At 37.5% G+C, this 14,848-nt stretch overlaps 1 protein-coding gene across 29 annotated transcripts in view; it reads right to left on the bottom strand.

Annotated features, from left to right (window-relative positions):
- The window catches only part of VWA3A (von Willebrand factor A domain containing 3A), a 43,993-nt gene extending 29,721 nt beyond the window's left edge, over positions 1-14,272 (bottom strand). For 23 of the 29 annotated variants that reach the window (XM_080556563.1, XM_080556569.1, XM_080556552.1 and 20 more), the window contains exons 1-16: positions 14,125-14,272; positions 13,267-13,351; positions 12,906-13,026; positions 11,979-12,103; positions 11,830-11,904; positions 10,381-10,435; positions 9,537-9,635; positions 8,397-8,503; positions 7,982-8,107; positions 6,560-6,668; positions 5,850-5,915; positions 5,252-5,377; positions 3,915-4,053; positions 3,718-3,825; positions 3,399-3,475; positions 1,170-1,264 (exon numbers count right to left, since the gene is read on the bottom strand). In XM_080556563.1, the coding sequence (XP_080412689.1) occupies positions 1,170-1,264; positions 3,399-3,475; positions 3,718-3,825; positions 3,915-4,053; positions 5,252-5,377; positions 5,850-5,915; positions 6,560-6,668; positions 7,982-8,107; positions 8,397-8,503; positions 9,537-9,635; positions 10,381-10,435; positions 11,830-11,904; positions 11,979-12,103; positions 12,906-13,026; positions 13,267-13,310 (1,472 nt within the window). In that variant the 5' untranslated portion in view covers positions 13,311-13,351; positions 14,125-14,272. Of the gene's footprint in view, positions 1-1,169; positions 1,265-3,398; positions 3,476-3,717; positions 3,826-3,914; positions 4,054-5,251; positions 5,378-5,849; positions 5,916-6,559; positions 6,669-7,981; positions 8,108-8,396; positions 8,504-9,536; positions 9,636-10,380; positions 10,436-11,829; positions 11,905-11,978; positions 12,104-12,905; positions 13,027-13,266; positions 13,352-13,630; positions 14,024-14,124 lie in introns of those variants that run through there. The other 6 variants (XM_080556580.1, XM_080556553.1, XM_080556570.1 and 3 more) reach the window with 6 other exon arrangements.
- Between the last annotated feature and the right edge of the window lie 576 nt (positions 14,273-14,848).

The following is a 14,848-nucleotide window of genomic DNA, read 5'->3' as shown; positions in this document are numbered from 1 at the left end:
GCTGAAACATGTGGGTGTTATCCAACAAGAAGAGTTGTTGGATAGTCCATTGTTCTTTCTCCAACCATCATTCAACAAACATATAATCACTCAAAGATAAATGGGAAGTTTTCTCCCAGCAAGTCCGTGATAGACAGGCTGCTCAGGTATCGACTGATTGATGTTATCTGGTACACGTTACCTGTTTTGAAGAAAAGTATTAATGATGATCACCTTCAGTATAGTCATGTATGAGATTGTGCTTGTAGACACAATGCAGGATGGTCAGTGTTAACAGACGGGATACCTTGGGAGCAGTGGTTATGAAAAGAATCACAGATGTGATGGACAGTGAGTGGGACAAGAGTTCCCAACACAATACAGTCACCAGATGGGCTAATTCAGTCCTGGACAAATGAACAAGGAGATCTCTAGTAACAGAGGCCTCAGCTATTTTGTTGTCTGAATTCATATTCACATTCAAAGTTTGTAAACCTAACAATAAGAGCATTTATGCAACTGATGTTGGATGGGAGACCTCTGGTAAAGACACAGACACAATGTAAATAAACACTGTTATTGTTACTATTATTATTGAGGACAATCCTCAGACAAAGTCAGGTAAAGACCTCAAAACACATGCAGGGAAGTTCTTTTTTTTTTTTTTTGGTATATCTACACTGACATTTGCATCTGGCACTTGAATGCACCTTACTAAGTGGTGGAGGCAGAAGGTAGTTGGTACGTTGAAATCCATCTTCTGGTAAGAATCCATAAGAGGATGTGCAGAAATACTCTGGTATAAATACTAATAGCATGAGTTGAAACCTGATGCTAACACTACATTTGGCCAGAAGCATCAGGTTCTGTTTGTGTGTGATTTAAGACAGAACATGTCCCAAAGGCTTACTCCCTAGAAAACTCAAATTTAAGAGTCTCATCCTGTAAATTGCACGGTTTTCTTGACTGACAATCATTGGATTTAGTAAATTCACTAGATTATTAAATACAGGAGTATCAGCATCTGTTGTCAAACATGGATTGCTTGCACTGGTTGTATCTGCAATTGCCACTTCTACATATGATTGTTTTCTCCTCTGTGTTCCTGAGTGCTCACTTAGACAAAAACCAAAGGTTGACAAATGAGAATCATCACCAATATACAGAATACGACTGTCAGAATACGATACCTCTTTTCACAAACACTTCCCCATATTCTTCTGCTAGCAACGGACAGCCAGTCTATTCGTTTTTCATATATTCTTACCATTTTAGCAAGGAGTTTCTGTGGATAAAATATAGAAAATTTAAGCCAAAAATAAATAAATAAAAAAGTAGATCTTTTATTGACAAATTTTTAATCCAGAAGTAACAAGACAGCATAGTAATGAAAAATATTAATAATTCTCATTAATTTTGACAGTAGCATTTTATTCTTAGTAAAGATTAGAGAATACAGTCTATGAGATAAGCATGAAACGATAAAAACCAACAAATGATCTGAAGTCTCTTCACTTCTTCAAAAAAAAAGTTTCAGAACAGTTATTGCAAGCTTACGATTTCTTCAACAGCATTTTTAGGCAGTGTTTGTAATAAAACAGATCATTTCAAATAAAAACATGTAATTCTTTAACACAATATCAATTTGAAGACATTGGGGCACTTTGACCAAACTCCACAGAATATGACCTTTGCAAGCATATGCATGCACTAACATGCATGAGGTCAAATCAATCTAGAAAAGGACATGAAATTCAGAAAACAACTACAACATTAACACAGTTTTGGTGCACAAAACACGAGTATCTACCAGGAATCAAGAAGTCAGATACTGCTTTCATGTCAGCCAGTTAAACTTTACAGTCAGACCACAAAATAGAGTTCTACAGATTTCTTATCCCTCCTCCATTTTAAAGGAATATTTGTCCTGCCTGGAAACATTCTCATAGCCCTTCCTCAGTGGAGTAGTATGGAAGAGAGCAAAGAGAAAAGAACAGACCACTCTATAACGTATCTTGACTACCAATATCCCCAGGCAGCTTCTATTTCATTAAACTTCTCCTACTCTCTGATGCTTTGCATTCTTACCAAGGAAGAAATTCTCAAGAATCACTACCGCCTGTAAGAATTCCAGCTGCCTTCACTGTGTTACCGGTATATATATCTCCACTTCTTCCACACTCACAAGAGTACTCAAAGATCTTCAATATCCCATACAGTGTAAACATTCTCCTGGCATGACAGTAGTTTTAAGACTACCTATATAGTAATATTGACCATGGAAAATATCTAAAAATCCTAATCTGAATCTAAAAATCCTAATCTAAATCCAAAAATCCCTGACCTAATAATGTTTTTAATTCATATACAAGCTTGAACAGAAAACTCTAGTAACAGCCTTGCTATCCTCTTGAAGAAAGTCTGACAACTGCCAACCAGGCTGAAGGCAAATGCAAAACTGGGTAAATTTGTGCAGCCAGTTCAGAAACTTCAGGTGAATGTGAGGGATGTCGGAAAACACTGTACAAAGCAGCTGGAAGGAGGCAGAAGGAAAAAAGTAAGAAGACATGTTAGAGCATTGTCTTAGACATCAATCTTATCTGTTCTTCAGACTGAACACAATTCCAGTTGTGCTTAACACAAATGAAGAACACCTTTTGGAATAAAGAGCTACTATAACCTGAGGCAACACAATCAGTAATTAAATCTTTGGTGTCTGTCTAGAGGGAAGCTTTAAAAGAGAGCTTTACAAACAGTGTTGTAGATGGCGACACTGGTGAATTCAATAAGAACAGGGAAATTCCTGATTAAATCTTGTTTGCTGCTATAAATGCCTTTGTGCATAATCTTTCATACCATGCGACATCTCTTATTTCATGTAACAATCATCCACGCTTGCTGCTACACTAATTCCTAGAATGCTCTTCTTGTATGCCTCCAGTCCTTCTTGGCCTAGCCAGTAACAATTAGCCATTCTTTTTCATAAGACTTGTTTGACTTCCAAAGAGATAAAATAGGAATTTCTTTTTTAATTATTAAACTAAGATGAAATGGGATAGTTTTGTTAAAGCAAGGAAGAGTCCTCTATTCCACTGTATCCTTTCGTTGTAAAGGTTATAAGATTCATACATATGGTATGGGTAAAATAACGTGAACATGCCCTTATACACAGATCATAAAATGCACGTTGCTATATTTATGAGCAATAAATAAACTATGAGTTCACCAATGAACTCCTTCTCTCACTTACCCGTCTACCACATCAAGCTAGGTCCCAAGTCCAGCCAGATGACTGCAGACTTGCATGGACAGCTGTCTGCATGTGAATCCCTGCAGCACTTATGTAACATGAAAATTCACATGAAATAATTAGATGATAATCTAGCCCTGATGAAGCCATGTCACTACAGACAACTCACCTGATAGTTGTATAATACTGGCAGGTCAACATGGATATTTTTCATAGTTCCATCATGCCATTCAAACTGCATCATCACTTTCTAGAAGGATAAATAATACTTTGTGTGTTTACAGAACCCTATAGGCTGCACTAGCATGGAATTCCTTCCTGAATTATTCTTAAGAATAATATAAGCATCTGGTTTGAATACACAACTCCAATTTCATTTAAAGCCTGAAGAATTTCATTATCTTGTAAAGCACCAATTTAGTTGGAAAAATAAAGCAGTAGAAAGAAAAAAACAATTTTAAAAAGAAGAAGAAACAGGTCCCCATCACTTGCCTCATGTAGAGTTGATGATACTGTTTTTTGAAGAATAGGTACAAATTCTTCCACAGGAGAGAAAGCATTGGGAGCCAAAACTTGATAAAGGTTTAACTTCTTAGCTATAGCAAGGAACAAAGAAATTAAATAAAACATGTTCTCCGTCTTTAATTCCTGTTTCATACCTGTTAAGCTTTCCTTTCTGTGCTACCTTTCAATCCATTTGTCTTTAACCAGTCTGTTGAGGTTTTGGCCAGGAAGCATGGTGTTTGAATAACTAATGGTCCTTCATGCTTTGGAGGCTTTGGTAGGAAGCTGGAAGTTGCTGTATTTGCAAATTCTGTGGAAACCTAAAATGGATTTTAAGAAAAACTCTTGCAAGTTTTAGTATACTTTTTTCTCCACCTTAATCCTCAATATCCAGCATAGAATATTTGTTTTACTTTTGCTCACTGGAGTGCTGAGATTTCAATAATCAAAATACTTCAAAACTTGCTACCATTGGTCCTCCTAGAAATAGATTTTGTGGGACAGTGCTCCATTAAATTCACTTTATTGGCCACAATGCAAAAATCCACAGGGGAAATGAAAACATCATGGTCGTATGTACTGGCTGGAAAGTAGCCAGTCGTTTCTCTAAGACAAGGCAGAAAAAGATCTTCATTATACACACACCGAATTATTCTCCATTTCCTACTTGCTCTAAGCATAGAGTCAAAGTGAAACATATTCTACTTCCATTCACACCAATGGAAACAAGTCAACAAACTCCTGTAGGGCATTAGAACTCTTACTTAAAAATGGGTAAGAGACCTTGCTTTTATGAGTGGATGGAAGTTTGTGGAGATGCTTTTTCATGCATTTTCATGCTTTTTCATGGCTTTAGGTGACCAGCCATACAAGGGCACCTGATGGAAAATTTCACTCCCTATTTAAAAGCAAACTTGTCCACTTTACACAATTGCCTTCACACAATAGTGACAGAGAATAGACTATTTGGTTAATATAAAAATTCCTCCACAGCCATAGATTTGTAGAACAGTGCTGCCAAATTTTTAGCATAAAAGATTGGCAATCATATGTGAACTCGGCAAATTTCTAAAATTCCAGGCTTATGGACATACAGAGATGAGAGTTAGGCAAAAGAGAGATGCATATTTCCATTTATGACCATCTGCACAGGGTGAAAGAAAGATACGAGTAAATAACCTATCAGAACAAAGCAGAACTAGAAATTCTCCAAACACTCCATAAAAAGAGGAAAAATCACAGGAGATTCTTTTACTTTCTCATCCAAAGTTCATCAAGAGCACTTTGAATTTATTTTATTGAAGAAAAGACATTTTGGAAAACATCTAGCAAAATGTCTCCTTTGCTAGTTTTGGCCTTGCTTTGCTCTTCCAATGGATGACCAAAATATAATACCTACGCTTTACTTATCACAATATCCAACTAACCACATACTTTTCTTTTTTCATATTGTGAACGCTAAGAAATTCTACCTCTGATACTTCAAAGCACATTTGAAAACAAAATATATACACATACATCTGCTATTCTACTGGTAAGCAAGCCACCAATTCGCCTTTGAAAGTTTTGTTTGATACTCTTGAGCAGGTCCTTAGCCTTCTGGGATTCTTGAAGTAGCAGATTAAGATCACTACTATCAGAAATCTGTATATATGAAAAAAAGGGGGAGAAAATAAGTTAACTACTATTCAAACACCAGCTAAGCACAGCTTTCTTATTTAATGGATATGCGTCCATATAGGACTGCCTGGCATTGCAGAATAGAACATAAATGTACCCAACACACTACATATAGAAGTTATTAAAAAAAAATATATCATTTGATTATTGTTTTGAGTCAGTGTACAATAAACCCATCACTAGTTTCATCTCATCCATCAGCTTTGAGTCAGTGAGAAATATTTGCAATTTACAAGAACATTTTCAGTATTTTCAGTCACAGAAAGAATTAACCACAGGTTTATTGACCACATCCTCAGCACTTGTCAGACCAAGAATTTTGGAACCAGGTATTGCTATAAACTTATATGCAGATGATAAGTAGTTTACCTTCTTAGAGTAAAGAATCATCAAATAGATGAGAGAAAAATCCTTCACCTCTCTGGCTGTCACCTACCTCCCCCTTTGAAGAGTAGCAATGATAACGGCCTCTTATAAGTTCTGCAAGGTTCTTTAGAACTGCCTACATATATAAATAGGAAGAAAAATAATTACTTCAGTTTGGTAATCTCTTTTGATAACATGAGTTGTTAGTATTCAATTCTCAACTAGAAATAGAGAAGAAATCTTTAAGATACATGTAGTGAGAAAGCCAAAGAGGTAAGATGTTTCCATTGCTTTTTAAAATAGGAGATGTTTTCACTTCTACTTTAAGAGCATGGCTGAAAAACTCAGTAAAGACATTTACAAAACAGGTAATAAGGAGCAATTTCATTCAGTGTGCTTATTCACAAGTTTATTCATTGCATTAAAATGCCAGTTACTTCCTTTGAAAGCAGGCTTGTGCTAGTCAGATCAAAGGTATATCACTGAAGTCAAGAAGTATAAATATTAGGCTTTGCTTCCTCTGCCCACATTTACTTCTTAAATCCTATGCTGTTTTTTTTTCACATCATGGCTTTGTATGAACCAAGATGAATAAAAAGATGCTCCAAACAAGTTACTTCACTTGTGCAAATCTGCTCTGAAAAAAATACAACTCTAGATCAGGAAGTCTTTAATGAGTAGTTTAGCATCTCCACAAAGTATATGAGAGAAGACACTGCAGCTGGATAGGAAATAAATGAAAGGACACTGGAGGAAGTGAGTATCAACACAATTACTTACAAGAGCAGTGGGACTGCTGCAATCATATATAACAACATGAGCCAGAAGTTTTCTCCCCAGCATACATTGCTGAGCATAGTCAGCCAGTATTTCCAAAGGCTGATTAGTGCTGATGTTGATAAATAAATAAACCAGGAGGAAAAAAATAAAAAGATCTTAGCAATGACGGTAATCAAACAGGGTGGGGGGAAAGGCCATACTGTAGAAGAAAGGGAAGACAACAGTAAGGGGAAAGAAATTTGACCTCCCCTTCCCCTTTCAACAATTACTGAGGTACAACTACTGGAGTTTGAGTCTGTCCTGAAAATCTGAATGTTAATAAAAGCACTAGGATTCTCTTTTGCTTCATAACGACCTGTGGATGAATAAGTTCTAAGTTGTTTGTCGCTAGCCATGGAAGCTAAAAATCAGGAATTATGTTTTTGCCCCTTCAACAAACTTCAACAGAAAAGTCTTCAACACAGATCTTCAAGTGTATGTACCTAAGGATGTCCACTGCCTTCCAAAGGCACCAAATAAAGCAAAACTTTGCTTTGTGATTAGAATTCTCTGACCCCCCACAGCTTTCATTCCTGGAATTTTGGTGGCTCTCCATGGCTCATAAAAGCCTTTCCTTCCAGCTACATTTCTGCCAGGGACAGAAATTATGGAAATTTTCACTTCCACATACTATAAACTTCTGCTTTCAACATGTTCAAAGCAGACCCAAGCAAAACTTGGAATCTTTTAAATGAGCACTTTGTATTCGGTAAATTAGCTGAAATGTAATCTCAGTAAACCTTAAATATCCAACTTGCCAAGCTTACACCACCCCTTTTTTGCACTTTTAAAATAAATACAATGTATAAATACAGAGTACAGTAAAAATCCCAGAACCCTTACTGCAGCCTTTTTCTTGTAATCATGGCTCCAGTACTGCAAGTTTTCAAATGACAACAGTAGAACTGAAGAATTCAGTCCATAATTTACCTAATCTCAGCAGCGCTTGTTGACTGGTTTCTTTTAATTAACCAGACATTTCAAGTTTTCCACCAGCACCACTAAGACCACAGAGTGAAGACTACCTTCCAAAGTTTAATGCTATTTTACAGCAAAATATAGCTACTCATCTAATCTCAGAAGTGCGGACCCTTTCAGTGAGATCTGCTGAAGAATTTTTATTGATGTAACACTAGAGCTAACAGACTCTCGGAAGATTACTGCATTAGCTAATCTGCAAATGAAAAAAGTAACTTCGTATTAGAAGAGATGAGATTTGTAAATAGCAAAAGTGGGAAGAACTAAAGAAATTCAGTGGTACCAACTTAAAAGATGTAAGACTTGAAACTTAAATTTTCTATTTATTTTTGTATCAAGTTCATATTCTTGTACTGATTCTGTATCCAAGTTAAAACTGGTTGTTAGAACAAATAATGGACTTACCAGCTTCCTACAATAATAACCAGAGAATTCAGCTCTTTCATTGTAAGGACATGTTTTAAGGCTTTCAGTAAATTGCAGCTTCCACCAGGGGCCAGCTGCTGTACCCACTGTCTTGCTTCACGTAGCCTATAGGAGGAAAAAAAAATGAAAAAAAAATATGCACACTCAATCTGCAGATGCTGAATAAAACAGACCATGAAGATTACTACAAACCACAGGGGCTGCTAAGACATTTTATACATGAACAATCAGTGTGAAATCACTAACTGCACTTCAAATTCATTCTTTTTTCCTCTTACGAATCACAACAGGCACAAGATGATGAACACTAATTATTATCTCCAGGAGACTGCTTTAATTACACAAAGACATTGTCTGAAACACCTTTATTTTACAGAGAAACTAACTTACTTACACATGAACATTGATGGTTTTTGGACTCTCCCACAGAGGTGAAATTTCTGTACCAAATGAGAGGCAATACAATTGCTTCTTATAACACAGCTGTTCATCTATTAAACACTAATAAATACAAAGTTTATTAATACATTACTATCCATGCTGCTACTAGTAGTTATTATGTAAAAGAATAAAAACAGAAATTTACTAAAAATAGTTACAGTAATGTTTTCAGCTCCTGCAGAGAAAAGCTTCCAAAGGAAGTCATACAGATTAAAGTATTTCCTAAGGAGTACTCAAACAAAACCTGCAAACTTACGGTAAACCAGCCAATTTGTTAATGAAGGCAGGGAATATTTGTTCTACTGATATTATTTTTTTCTCTTCAGTTGATGTGCATATGAAACAGAACATACTGATCTAGAAGGGGCATGCTCACCCACCAATAAATTACAAAAATGTTGAATACATATTCATGGATAGGGCTAAACAACAGACGAGGCATTAGGGCTAAGCCAAGCAAACTTGAGTTTTCTTAAAGCAGCTTCATTTAAAATGCACAAATGAAAAATGCAGAAAATACAAATCAATTTTAAATAATTCCTGATTGCAGTAAATAAAGTTCTACAAAGTTTCAAAATTAGAGTAAAACAGCTACGTGATACATTCCTTACTGTAAAAGTTTTATAAAAGAAAAGGGCACAATAAAGGACAAGTTTATTTGGGGACTTTGGGAAGCAATTAACTCACCAAATTTTTGACCAAAATTGTGATGTGCATCTTGTTTTGACAAAACATACAGGCATAAAAAACCTACACTTAATATACATAGCTTTGTGTACAACTTGGTTCTAGCTCTTAAGTTGTTTCTGTTAGACAAGTTTAGAATGATAGAGACTGCTGGTACAAGCACTGAGAAACTGCTAAAAGTTGGTGTTATTATTATAGTAGGCAACGTCTAGAACCAAACAAATTCCAGTAACAAAAACTGTAATTCCAAAGATGTTTAAATATACTTCTTACAACAGAAAACTTCCACTGTATTGTACACTATGAATTCAAGCAGATTTTTCTTCCCCTTAGTTCTTTACTTGTAGTTATTCCGAGGCTTGATTATCATGTTATAATAGCCAAAGTCTGCTTTGCTATTACTTACCAAAAGGTCTTTCTGAAAATCCAGTAGTCGAGGTCTGTAGTTCATATCAGACACATCAACCACAAGTCCAACTTTGGTTCCTTTTACAAGGCCAAACACCTTGAACAAGAAAAGTCACTGTAAATATTAAGCTTACCTAAAGTTCAAAAATGTTTCTGTTTGTTCCGTACAATGCCATGGTAAATTCAAATACTACGTATTTATTTTCACTTTAAGCTCTCTAGCACAAAAATGAGATGGCGACAAAGACAAGAAAACAGGAGAGTACTGCTGGCTCACAGTTTATTCTTATCAGTGAGTCATATTGCCTCCCTTGCAAGACAATGTATTAATCGTTTGGGACAATAAAATCAGGACTTTGTGTATAGCTTCTTGGTCAGATTAAATCAAGCCATGTTGTGGAAGCTGGATTTTGGGATGCTGCTTGTTTCCCTGTCCTCTCTGAGAGGGAGTTATGTCTTTACCCATTTTTGACCATTAGCACTGCTAGGCACAGTGATTAACCAGCTGTGCAACAGAGGACACACTTGACCGAAAGACAGCTGCGTTCCAGTCAGAAGTTAAGCTCCCCTTCATCTGCTTCTGTTTAAATGGTACTGAGAGGCCCTGATTAAGATTGCTAAAAGAAAGACTAAATCTAGAAAGCAAAAAACCCACATATCAATGAAAGATCAACAAAAGTAATAAATTGTTGGGATAAGTAGCGCTGCATATAACATGAAACAGTAAATAATGAAAATACATAACATTTCTGGAAGCCACTTTTCACTAGTATTCAAAGGTTAATTTATTCTTTAATACTATAAAGAGTTCCCTTCTAAAAATATCCTGCAAAGTTAGTTACCTTTCTGCTGTCCTTCAACAGCCACTGAATTCGCTGCTGATATAGTTCAATCACCCTGACAAAAGGCATAGCACAGCTTTAGCCAAGACATTTTTTTGCATTCTGTATCAATGTAATATTGCACAATTTGTCTTTATCATGTCCTTTTTCTTGCAGATGCAAAATCACGTTTTGAAAATACTGTTTTCAGTATTTATACAAATAGTGGTTGCAGGGCTAACCATTTAAATACCCTTCCCTAAAGTTGCTTAATTGACTAACGTAGCTGGCTGAAAAAATGGATCACTGAAATGTTTTCTTATCAGTTTTATTATTTATTTATTCATTTTTTTTTCTACTGAGAGGAAGGAGAGCTGTGTTCACCATGTGTATGCATGAAGAAAAAAAGTTCAGGCAAAACTGAGCTAGTTCATCACACATAGCTTATTGCCAGGAGATATATTTAATACAAACTACACGATTGTTTAAACTGTTTAAGACACTCGTGAAATACAACTTTGTGATCGGAAGGCAGCACATTCACTGAAGTTCTGGACTAAATGCAGCACAACTTTCAGCAATTTAATTTTAAAATAGGCATAAACTGAGGTAAAACAAAATACTTGCTGTCCCCAAACATTGCTTTATGTGAACCAACTTATTTTTAACACCTAGCGCATTGTTTTAACTATTTGGAGAATAAAAGGTTTCAATCAGCACTTCAAAGTAGGAAAAAATCTTTGCCTTGAAACATGAAAGCTACTTTTTTTAACCAGATTTGCTGACACTTTGGTTAGATGGCAGAGTACTGAAGAGGGACCTTCTGAAGATTCAGGATCTTCACGACTGACATAGCGAGGTATGCTGAAGTAATGGCACTCCTAGGCACAGTCTAACAAGTATTGTGAAGACTAGCAAAAATATTACTGTACAGCTTATTGAACCTATTCATTAAATGTCTTCCTCAATTTAAGTTTTCTTCATTTTATACATTTAAAATTCATTTGGTTGTTAACAATTTTCTAAGTATCTGCTACACAGGCTTTTTCCCTCCTGGTTCCAATTCAAACTACTTTCAACATTCCATTCCTTGAACAGAAAACTGAGCAATACTGCCTTTCATAACTACATACATGATTTGAAACTACTGTAAGTTGCAATAAACACAACACACATATATATAGTATTACCTGCGAAAAGTCAACAATTCACGAGCTGCCTTTCTAAAATCAGCTTACTGCTTCAGTTCAAAACCTGATTGATAGACATCTTCCCCCCCTCAAATAAAAAACCTCAGCTATACTGACACATAATCATCGCCTGCCTTGAATCTCAGCAGAAGGGATTTAATACTGATTTAATTCCCAGAGATAACAAATTAGGATTGAAGAAAGTACCTGTAAACACCTAAAGAAGAACAGGGATAAGGTATCAGTTAGTATCAAAATTATCAACAAGATCAAAACTTACTCAGAAAGTCTGGACTCAAAATTGGTAACAGTCTCTTCTGTAAACTCTATCTCTTCAACACCGTTTCTTGAATTCCTGGAACACTATGCATAATTAGCATCAGACACACACAGAAATCAGGACTAATTAAAGGGCAACATTGTACTTACAAAATAATATTGCCTTCATTCACCAGATGTTCTAATGTTAATTGCAAGGATTCTAAACTGTAGTTTCTTAGCCATTCTTCTGTGGTTTGTACCTTTTTTGACTGTATTTTCTTCATTTCTACTCTCTATAAATCAATTAAGAAAAAAATAAATGCAGTAGAAAAAATGAAATGTGCTGTTCAAATGCAACAAACATCTAAGTTCCAAGGACGGCTGCTGTGAGGCTGTACATAGTCAAAAACAATGTAATTGTAGGTAGTGCTACACAGCTACATTCAACAACCAGTAAATTTTAGGACAAGGGATAGCAAAAATACTCTGCAGTTGGGATAGGCCTACTACCTTATCTGTATTAAATATACACTAAGAAAAATAGGGCTGGAAAGCTCAGTGTTACCAGCGTGACTGAGTCAACATAGTCCAATATAACACAGTTAGTACACTATCTTGAATCTGGGATACAAAGTAAAAGAAGGTTTCAGAATACTCCAGATTGAGAGCTAAAGGAAAGAAAGAGTTTGGAGGAGGTAAGAAGGAAGACAAGAAATAGTTCAGCAAAAGAAATAAAAGAATATACCCTTGTGATTAACCAGAAAGGGAGAAAAATTAAGCATCTCCAACACCTGCCTCACAGATTCTGAAGGGGTATATACTGTCTTCCATTTTTCTAAAGAAAAACAGAGCAGCAACTTTCAATTTACTTTTATCATTTTGCCTGACCTGTTCACATACCGATTCATCTCTGCAGAAAAACGTCATGTGGACTCATGACTTTCGTGACTTTATCTATCACATTATCTGTATATATATGCCAATATATTCAAGGAGACGCATCAGTTGTATGTCAGTTTATTTATTCCACACTCTGTATTTATAGTGTGTGTGTTACTTCTCTAGTTGTTCCATTTAGCAGGAAAACTTGCCTACCAGCAGATCTTGTGTCTCATTAATATGCATTTCCAGCAATCCATTATCCAGTCCTAGATCGGACAGAGTAAAATCTTGCCATGGTGGATGATCACGCTGTACACTGGATTTTGTGGTTACACTACAAGACAATGAATTTTATGGAATGACTTAATTACCAATAATATTCTTGTACTGACACACAGCCTTTTAAAGTTTTTAATGTGGGAAGTGTTTTTATATTTTGCCATTTGTTTACACACTCCATTTGATATCTGATAAGTGTTTTGGAGGGATATACTGCATAGTTTATACAAGCTACGATTATTTTCTCTATATATACTTATGAAATCCCAATAGAATTTTGTAACAGTACCCTTACCCAACGTTTTCCAAAAACTGATCATTGTCCAACAATTGTGCCATTTTCCTGACGTGTGTTTATTCATTATATGAACAGACTTAGCCTTTAAAAAAAAAAGACAAGAGAAAATATTACAGTAAAATGCTTAAAATATACTATTCACAAAACATTGACAGCAACTTTTATATAATAATTACATTGCACGTAGGACAACAGAAAATTTAAAAGCAGTTGCAAAGAGGAGTCACAATTATCCATCTATAGAAAACGCATTTAGAAAATACTCTGGAATAGTTATTTGTTCAGGGGCTTTATGAAGTTAATTATATGTATGCACAGCTGCTGGGAGACAAACGATACAGCTCAAGCAGAAAAAAATTACCAAAAGCAAAAGCCAGGGCTCTGCAGGTGAGCGTGAGCTGCAGGGACAAGAGGCAAGGAGCGGGCTGTGAGGCACAGACGTGAGTTGGGGGAGTTAGGTTGACAAAACTGGCACAGGACGGTCACAGAACCACCATCATAAAACCATCTAGGCTAGAAGTGGTCTTCAAGATCACCAAGTCCAACCATCAGTCTGACCTGTTGAGGCCTATCGCTGTTTTTTCACTTCACCGGGCTCTTCCAGCTCACCCCGTCCCGGCAGGTTCCAGAGAACCCCCTCCCCAACACCTCCTCTCACCACGGGCGGGAGAAAGGCCCCCTCAGCGCCCCCACCGGCCCCTTCCCTCCAGCGCCTCCCCCCACCTCACGGGGACGGCTCTCCAGCCCCTTATCCCTCCTCCCCACCCCCGACAGCCCGTGTCCTCCCCGCGCTGCAGCCGAGAACCCCCCGCACCCCCTCAGCAGCAGCACCGCGAGGCGCCTCCCGGCCCTCACCCGCCCGTTCCGCCGTGCGGGCCGGGTACCGGCGGCGCGGAGCGGCCGGGAGCAGCCGCCCTCCGGCCCCGGCTGCACCTCCGCGTTACGGCGTTGCCGGTGGAGACGGGGCGGGCCCGGCGGGGCCGCTGCCGACCGCCAGAGGGCGGCGATGGGCGGGAAGCGCCCGCGGGGCGGCGGCGGCGTGTGAGGGGAAGGCACGCGCGCGAGGCGCCGGTTCCAGTCAGGGCAGCCGGGGCCGATCGCTTTAGTAGACAATTTATTTTGATAAACTTGCTCAATAACAAAAATACAAGTGAAGAAAATTATGTTCATTTTATACAGTTTGTATTAACATTTGTTCAGAGATCATTACTTGGAAAAAAAAATAAGTGTTCTAACCGATTAGAAAATAATCCTTGGTAAAGGTGGTGCGGGGTGGACGGAGGACTCAGACGGCCAGGCCTCGAGCAGGACAAGCGGCTGGCAGACACTCTTTCCTTCATTATTGTCATCCTTCACAAAGTTTTTAAAGGACAGCTTTCATTTTTTCCCCCCTTCGTTTGTTGGGGCACACAGTAATCTACAAGTGTGTTCTGGAGTGGTTAAGTAACAGCTCTAAACACAGGTATTACAGAAGGGCCCCCATCTGGCCGTATTTACAGCAGCCAGGGGGTCAGGCTCAGGTGATGCTGCACCCTGCCAGCATCTCCAGTAAAGCAGGTATCACTTGCCAGCAAGGTAA

This window comes from Anser brachyrhynchus, assembly GCF_964034855.1.
Source record: "Anser brachyrhynchus genome assembly, chromosome: 15".
NCBI lineage: Eukaryota > Metazoa > Chordata > Aves > Anseriformes > Anatidae > Anser > Anser brachyrhynchus.
This window is presented reverse-complemented; position numbering and strand designations above follow the sequence as displayed.